Consider the following 9,469-nt stretch of genomic DNA (forward strand, 5'->3'; position numbering starts at 1 on the left):
ACCCTTAGAGTAATACCACACTAACCACATAGAGTCACATCAACACCACACTAACCACATGTGGGCACAACCGTTAGAGTAACACCACACTAACCACATAAATACTAATGTAATAGTTAATAACTTAATAGGAGTCACGGCAACACCACACTAACCACATATATACACCACTATAACAGTAATAACAACAACACCCACACTAACCACATGTGGACACAACCATTAGGGCATCACCACACTTACCACATGCACACACTACCATTAGACTTGATTAAACCAGCATCAACTCACCGTGTCGTTTGTTGTCCAACCACGACCCAATGTACTGGTTCCCATTGACACAGTACACGGGGTTCAAGATGCCCTTCTTGTCCGCCTTGCTGTTCCACTCCTTCCACAAGGGCTCGTGGGTCTTCTTAGGGTGCAGAAACGGCATCACTGTAGGTCACGTGTCATACGGCGTTCATCCTTCCGTCTGTCAAACCGTTCTGTCTCCCAAGGAAATGCTTTGATCGTGTATAGGAGTAGATAGAGCATCGATCATCTCAGGACGTTTTTCGTTGACTTCCGTCAAGTAGGTTAACTCTAAATGTAAAGTTGGCTTAAAAATGCGTATTTTATGTTTTGTTTTGTAGATTTGATTAGGTTTTAGATAATATCAACTCAAAGTAATATAGACTTCTATGGTCATTAGTGAATATTGTTAGTTTTTACATATTTTATAAATAGTAATAGTATAGGTTTAAACGTTGATAGTGGATCTGAATCATTTAGCAATTCTTAAATAACGAAACATTTCATAAAATAACGCAAATTTTTTATTACTGTAATGCTGGACGGAATTTCTTCTAGGGTTGCCAGGTGTCCAGTTTTGAACTGAACAGTCCAGTATTTGAGCAGACTGTCCAGGATAAAATAAATATAAATACTGGACAAGTATATGAATAATACTATGTTACCCCCCCTTCTTCTGCTTTGCGGCATACATGAGAAGGGAAGGATGGAAAGGTGTCCAGTATTTTCGGAAAAGGTATCTGGCAACCTAAATTTCTTCCAACACAATCAAGTATAACGTTTTGTGCCTTGTAGACCGATGACTCCAATTTCAGCCTGCTTTTTTTTTTTTTGGATTTGCTTCCATAGCCTTTGTCCAACCAAGAAAAAACTAGTGTCAGCAATTGTTTGATTTTGGAGTTGTCTCTCCTAGAAGAGTTGCTGTCCCCAGCTATCAAAAATCTCTTCAGTTTAGCAACCATAAGCTTTACCTACCTTGAATTAAACAAAAAACGTTAGATAACAAGAGAATATTTTAGCCGTTTTGAGTTTTTCAAACACTAGTCTAATGGTGAATCTATCATTAGAGGGTTTTTTATTGTATTGTTTTTATTATTCAAATCTGTTTCAAATGAGTTCTGACACGCAGTTAAGGATTATTTTGTTTGGCGACGGTTATAAAAATTAAAAAGAAAAAATACACCGTAAAACACGCAATGTGGTATTTTTGTGTCAGGGTTAAGTTTTAACTAAGATGTGTGTCGTCGCCCCCCCCCCCCCCCCCCACACCTTTCTACCCATTCTCCCCTATACACCTACCACAGACCGTGAAAAAAGAGACACGTACACAAGAACGCAGGTTGGAAGTTGAGAAACTATTCGTTTAATATTTTAAATTCCTTTATCAAAAGTCATATACACTTAGTTTCACTGTACATAGTGTCAAAGTCATGACAACTTTTGTTCCGTTTCAAATGTCACATGCCAATTGTAGCTTTCAAAAAAAAATTTAGGTGTTCTGTCTAAAAAGGTTTTGAGAGGTTCGATACAAGCATCAAAACTTGTTTGTTATGTTTGTGAACAAAAGGCGGCATGACAAAGCACTTTAGATTTCCCGGTTTTTGCATACAGAAAATCTACTGCCACCGATCTGGCGCTCGGAAAATTTTCCGGAAAATGTTCAACACATCCTACTCCGTTAGGTTTAGCCAGATATTTTCATTAGTTCCGGTTTACCGAGAGGCCAGAAAAGTGGCCAAAGTCAAGTGGGGAATTCCAGTCAATAGTCAACAGTCATGAGGTTTATTTCTTCAAGTCATTTTATTTTAACAACGACGTCTTCATTAACTAACTCGACCTATCAACGTCATCTTAAAATTTCATCATTTAAATATAGTATATGTAAATTAAGATTAAGCAGTTTTGATACATGTTGTTTCTTGTTTTAGATTAAAGTTTATCTATATAAGGTATTGGCCAAGACGTTTTTCGCTTAGCTATGCATAATGTTATCTGTTGTGTTTAGGATTGAGCAATGCCAACACCTCTATGTTCAGGATTTATGATATATCATGGCTAAGTTATTTACTGATTAGGTCAGGGGATTGGCTCATTGCTTTACTGTCAGGCTGTTCGTCCATTCGATCAAGGTCAGGACTGTTTTCACCGTTAGGTCAGGGTCAGGTTGTCTCGTCGTTGGGTCAAGGTCACTGAGCGTACCCGTTGGATCACTGTCCACGTGACCGTGGTGCCGTCTTGTCAAACCCTGACAGCCGTGGGCCCCCACGGGCTGATCCTGTCAGTCTACGACGACGCCAGACGCATCCTGTCACTGTCAGGTGGTCGGGTCCGCCTGTCCCCGGTCGTCCCCCTCGCTCAGGCAGCGGCAGCGCTGTTGTCACCTGGCCAGCTCGCCACGTCACGGCACGCGCGGCTGTTGTCACAGCGGTGACAGTGATCGCAGAAGGCCCGGGTCTCAAAGGTCGGGTCCCGGCAACCGCAGTGCCAGGCCAGGACGTCGTTGCCGATCCCGTGGACGGGGCGGGTGCAGACGCACTGGGGGCTGAAGTTCTGTCGCGGGCACCGGCACCTGTGGGTCGGTTTCTTGCACCACAGGGGTCAGGCCTGATGCCGGAGCAGTCTCAGAGCCTCCGGCGTGCTTGTCGCCGATTGGACGAGAGGTCACGTGGTGTCCGTCTGTTGGTGTCCAGGGAACAATAACAGGTGTGTCGGCCCTCGATACACGGCCTTCAGCACGCGCTCCGTGACGCCATTGTCCACGTGACTGTAGGGGTGGCGGATGGCGACAGCCATCTGTCCGCACCTGGAACAAATCCAATAACAAAACGTAATGCGACAAATCCAAGAACATCTATGGTATAATTCTAAGTAGGGCAAAATAATGCGACAAATCCAAGAACATCTATAATTTTATTCAAAATCGGGCTTAACATACTGAAACAATCCAAAAGCATCTATGTAAAGATTCCTAGTAGGGCAACATAACAGACAGACATAAACAGTGAAACTGTTATCATTAATTATAGATGATTATTTGACTACCGTATACACCAGACCAAAATACATTTTTAAAAAAACCGGGAGTGATCTCCCCTAAACTTTCTCGAATATTCTTATATAACTTGGAATATAGACATGATTTTTTAATTACTTAAACTTTTAAAAATAGAATAGAATCTCATAGAACAAATAATTGCGCACCAAGCGAACAAAAAAAAATGTACATAATAGTGCGCAATATTATTAGTACTTAATAAACTTACATGCGGTTTTTGAGAAATCGGAAATAGCGTAAATTAGTACTTCCGGTCAACGGAAATTACTCAAAATTTGACATTTATCTATCTGAAAAAGTACTCAAGTTATAGGCTTTTGAAAAATTCAAAGTAGAAAAAGTAACACTTCCGGTTATCGGAAATCGCTCAAAAGTTGATACGGATCTACGATTTTGATAAAATACTTATATATGAAATTTCATCCACCTAGCTGTAACGGTACTCAAGTAATCGTGTTTACACACAGACAGACAGACACACACACACACACAGACACACAGACATACGGACAAGATTGCAAAATTATGTTTTTCCGTATCAGTGAGGTGTAAAACGCGAGAATTGTAAAAATCTCGATTTTTTTTTTTTTTTGCACGATTACAAGACTTTCTCTATATTTCGTATAATCGAGAAAGTAAAAAAACATTTTAGTGTTTTTTAATGTAGTGAAAATTCAAATCTAATTTTCAACCTACACAATTTCATATGTATAACATTTTTCCCGTTTCTCGCTTTTAAAAAAAAACTTTTTATTTTGTCTGTGAAATATTATAGTGAAGTATTTTGTCTTGAGTTAATTCGTTTGGTCATCCAGCATTTCAATGGCATCCATAAATTACAATGGCATCCATAAATTAAAGTTATCCATAGAAATGAATGCATCACCTCCCTCCCCATTACCGCAACCAGCAAACCCTCATTACCTGTGTCTTGGAGGGGGGGGGGGCGTCCTTAAATGACGTCACACTCGTCGGGGGGGGGGGGTGGATAGAAGGGGCTTGTGATTTTGTGATAGGGGGAGGTTTCAGATAGTATGACGTCACACTTTTGCATTTTTAAAATGTAATGTCAGAAACTGAATTTTAGCCGTTATTTCGTGTTTTAGAAAACTGTTTTATTAAATGAAAAATCATAACAGAAATTGATTAAAATACTCTGTTTATCGAGCTCTGTCATATACTTAGAAAAAAATTCGATATTTTAAAAATATTCAACAGCGATTCGGACGGGGGGTGGGGGTGTTTAGGCTGAGGTGTGACGTCATTTTAAGGTGGGTCTGGCTTTTTGTAACCATGCGTGACGGAGGAAAGGTAAAAATAATTTGTTTTTAAAAGCGTGACGTCATTTACGGATGACCTTCCTTACCTGTCATACACGATGAAATCATCCTTATTCCCCCTGAAGATTGACCGGAACATAACGTGCTCTGCCGTGTCCTGCAGGACGGGGATGCTGCTGGCCACCACCAGGTTGGAGATCTGGCTGCGGGAGATCTCCTCCCCCCCGTTCACGATGTACATGGCAATGTCCGGCATGTTGATGCTGGCCAGACGGGTTTTTAGAGCCTCCAGTCTAGGGGAAAAAAACACGAAACGTTTGTATACAACCAGTGTTTCTTTCAGGTATCTTTTCAAAGGGCTACAGCTAAATTGCCAACCCCCCCCCCCCTCCATCCCAAAGCACTTTACCACACCCCTCCCCCGAAAGAAATGTATTTAGAAAATATTTACTTTAACCGGTTTCGTCGTCGTCGTCCCCCCCCCCCCCCACACACACACTGAAAGTTTCAAGTCCTCCCCCCCCCCTCCTTCCGCCTTTTTCGGAGAAAAATATATGAAAAAAAACTACAAATTTCCACCCTCACATAACTATACAACATCACTAAACAAAAAATTACGATCGAGCCAAAAGTTTTTTTTTTAATCAGGGATACCAAAACATGACATGGAAGTTAAAGGATAAAAACAATATCATGACCTGTGATGTAGAGTGTATATGAAAATGTAGTTACTGTCCTGTTCTCAATAGAGTTGAGATTTTAAAGGATCCAACAAAGAAAAGTTTTTTTAGTACATTAAAACGCTAAGTGTTCATTAAAATTTGAGCAAAAATAGACACTAAAAATTTGGTTTGAACCATATCTTCGACCTAGGGGAGGTTACACGCTTTCATCATTAGTTTTTTTAGTACATTAAAACGCTAAGTGTTCATTGAAATTTGAGCAAAAATAGACACTAAAAATTTGGTTTGAACCATCTCTTCGACTTAGGGGAGGTTACACGCTTTCATCATTAGAGTGACACGCTTTCATCATTAGAGTTACACGCTTTCATCATTAGACGATCTTGTAGTCGTCTTTTATTATGGCTACTAACACATCCACTTACTTTCTGGCCTGGCTGACGCAGTAGCTACAGTAGCCTTTCATCAGGGCTACCAGCACAACCTTGCCCCTGTTGGCAGCCACGGGGTTCTCCCCCAGCCCCTCGCCCTGCCAGGTTGGAGGGCTACATCTTTGGGACCAGGCTACCGGTGCCAGGAGCGTCAACCCCAGGCAAAGCCAAGCCAAGAGGCCAGCCGCCATCTTCAAATTTGGTTGTTAAACGAGATCTGAAAGGAAGAAAAGGCAGTTGTCTTTACATCTTGGGCTAAGACATAATCCCCGGACATTACACCCTGTCATTCTCCCTTGAGAATGCATACTATACCCTTGACAATCGTTAATGTAATATTCAGTTCAGTCCCGCTATTCCTAACCCTATACGTATCTATTCCCCCTAACCAGATTCTTAGCCCTATCCCTAACGTATCCTTAACCTATCCTTAACCATTCTTAACGTAACCCTTAACCAAATCGTAAACTTATCCATCATAACAGTTATCTATATTATATAAAGGCAGTGTTTCTTCCAGACTTTTTTCTCCGGGGGGGGGGGGGGGGGGGGGGGCACTTGAAACTTTCGGAGGGGGGGGGGGGGTGGGGGGGGGGGGGTGGCGGTAGACTTTCTACGGAGGGGGGGGGGCTGTGCCCCCCCCCCCCCCCCCCCCCCGAAGAGATGCCTAGAAGAAACTCTATATAAAGGGTCGATTAGTAATGTACAAACTACACCACACACACACACACACACACATATATATATATATATATATATATATATATATATATATATATATATATATATATATATTCACATTACATTCATAATTTGATAGTTTGGATTGTTTTCCCCCGCATAACTTCCAAATGCCCTGTGGCAGACCTCGATGCCCTTGTGTGGTACGCATCCAGACGGTCCACTCAGATGCCTAGGACGACATCCACCGATAACCGACTGACTACAACGGTCCGCTTACAATCAGCTGACTGGAGGTCAGGCCAGGACGTCACCGGATGGCTTGTCAACACGGTCAGCTGACACCAGTGACGGCGGCCATTGTTGTTTATCAGCCGTTGACCTGACCGGAGATAAACGGGCCTGTCTCCGTGTCCTGACATCGTTTCACGGCGTTAGTACAGGAGGTGGAGTCACACATTGGCGCGACACTAGAGTTTCTTTTAGGCATCTATCTCTTCTGCCGCCCCCCCCCCCCCCCCCCCGATTGAAATAGAATGTATATAGAAAATAAATACCTTTATTGGTGTCCGTCGTCCCCCCCCCCTCCGGAAAATTACCCCCCCTATCGAAAGTTTCAAGTGCCCCCCCCCCCCCCAATTATATCCCTAGTTAATATATACCCCCGTCCTCCCGCTATCACCCACATTCCAATGTGCCAAGGACTGTCTAAGCTCCCCCCCCCCTCCACACACACACAATTTCTCCCCCCCCCCCACCCCCTCCCCCATCGTGTTAAACTATTTTGAAACGCGTGATTTAATTAACAAAAATATTCAGCTTCACAATTAATACATTAGGGCTCATTAAGGGTCCATAAATATTTGTTGCACATCTATGGTATGAGGAAGTTTAGACTAAAAGCGAGTAGGGGGTGGGTGACTAATGAAAAGAGAATAATTGTTTGTTTTGATTGTGTGTGTGTGTGTGTTTTTTTAAAGAACAATAAACCGGGAGTGATCTCCCCTAAACTTTCTCGAATATTTTTATATAAAATAACACAACAGGGGATGGGAATTCGGGCTATAGACATGATTTTTAATCCATTTTAAATAAAGTTTTAAAAATAGAATAAAATCTCGTAGACAAAAGAATTGCACACCAAGTGAACGCTAAATAAAAAAGTGCATAATAGTGCGCAATATTATTAGTACTTTAAAAATTTACATTACTTTTTTGAGAAATCGGAAGTAGCGTAAATTACTACTTCCGGTCAACGGAAATGACTCAAAATTTAACAAAAGGTAGAGAATTAGATCTTTTACTTACATGTGAAATTTCGTTTATCTATCTGAAATAGTACTCAAGTTATAGGCTTTTGAAAATTTCAAAGTAGGAAAAGTACCACTTCCGGTTATCGGAAATCGCTCAAAAGTTGATACGGATCTACGATTTTGATAAAATACTTATATATGAAATTTCATCAACCTAGCTGTAACGGTACTCAAGTTATCGTGTTTACACACACACACACACACACACAGACATACGGACATACGGACAGAATTGCAAAGTCCAGTTTTTCAGACTGGATTACGCATAAAACCTCTTAACTTTGATAAATCTGGATTGATAATTTTTGCCCGATTAAAATAAGTCCTTTATACATCGGATGTGATGAAGGACTGAGGTGTAATACGGTGAAAATTGTTAAAATTTCAAGTGATTTTTGTGCACGATTACAATACTTTCTCTATTCTTCGTATATACGAGAAAGTAAAAAATGAAAAACTTGTTAAAAACGAAGAGTTAAAATATGTAAATAATGTAAGACATTTGGGGTTGATGAAACTTTGAGAAGAAAAGTCAACGGGGGATTTTTAGTCATATGAAACAATATCCTTGTTTAGTGTGTAGGGGGGGGGGGGGGTCCTACTAAAATAGCGAGCAAAATTATTTATGGTCTTTACGGCCTTTAGACTAATTCATACGATAACCACGAAGACCGAGCTTGGAGAGAAAACGATGTAAAAATAAACACAAGAGTTTATAACACAAATATAATTAATGTGTTAATACTAATTAAAACATTAATTGTTCTATTAAACTTTTGTTTTTTGGTGTGAGTTGTTACAATTTAAAAAAAAAAAACTCACCAGATTATCTGATCTTTCGCTTGCACTTCAAAACGTTTACCTTCTATTTGAGTCGACGACTAGCAAGAACGTCCATTAAATACTATCAGCTGTACTGTAGACATCTTAAAAATGCGTGCTTTGTTTTGCTTTTTGGAATGCATGTTCTACATGATAACAAGGTGACGGGCTATAAATAGGTTAAACGTGTAACAGCTTATTATTTTTAGCATTTTTATATTATTATACAAATTAGATCATGGACAGATCAATTGTTTTCCCTCTTTATTATTTATCATCATTGACTAGAATTTTTTTTTTAAGTAAAAAATAAATTAGGTTTTGGTGCAGTCTTACTAAAGCTACATGCTGGTACGACTAAAGATAAAAGTCGAGGCGCTCAGTAATGATGAAACTTGGTCTTATGTTATGTTACTCATCGTAAACCTATCAATGAACATGTGTTGGGATAGGATTGAAGAGAATGTTTTTGTTTTCTCTCTTTTTGGGTTATGTGATTTGAAATCAACGTATGTGAGTGCACCAACACTTTGTATTATTCCTGAACATCGGAGACACTAGGCTAATCCGCCACTGCATTTTCCGAGGCAGCTCATTTTTTGGTTAGCCTTGAACCTATATCATTCAAAAGAACAAGTGTCGAATGTTTGTTGTTATATATTCCAGCTTATTTTAAAAATAGCTCGGTTGTTTCCCTCTAACAAAGGGAAATAACAAGCAGTTGCGGTTTTCTGGTTAGGCTGTTTTTACTGAAGACACCGCTAATAACCACTATTTAATACAGAGAATGTTAGCGGGTTCGAGTCAGTATTCGGTACACGCATCAATTAGTATTACAAGTTCACCCAGATCAGATAGGCACTTGATATATACGGAAACCATGGCGGCTGGGCATTGTGCTGACCCCACT

The 9,469-nt window shown here is 40.4% G+C and overlaps 1 protein-coding gene across 1 annotated transcript; it reads right to left on the reverse strand.

Moving 5' to 3' along the window:
- Nucleotides 1-1,634: 1,634 nt before the first annotated feature.
- On the reverse strand, nucleotides 1,635-8,711 carry LOC131927059 (selenoprotein Pb-like). The gene is made up of 4 exons (XM_059282717.1): nucleotides 8,560-8,711; nucleotides 5,738-5,960; nucleotides 4,716-4,922; nucleotides 1,635-3,097 (listed from the first exon to the last, which is right to left on the reverse strand). Exons 2-4 carry the CDS (start codon nucleotides 5,932-5,934, stop codon nucleotides 2,956-2,958), a joined length of 546 nt encoding a protein of 181 aa, XP_059138700.1. The 5' UTR covers nucleotides 5,935-5,960; nucleotides 8,560-8,711; the 3' UTR covers nucleotides 1,635-2,955.
- Between the last annotated feature and the right edge of the window lie 758 nt (nucleotides 8,712-9,469).

Source organism: Physella acuta, unplaced genomic scaffold, assembly GCF_028476545.2.
Source record: "Physella acuta isolate Inbredline_101_S28 unplaced genomic scaffold, ASM2847654v3 ptg001368l, whole genome shotgun sequence".
Classification (NCBI taxonomy): domain Eukaryota; kingdom Metazoa; phylum Mollusca; class Gastropoda; family Physidae; genus Physella; species Physella acuta.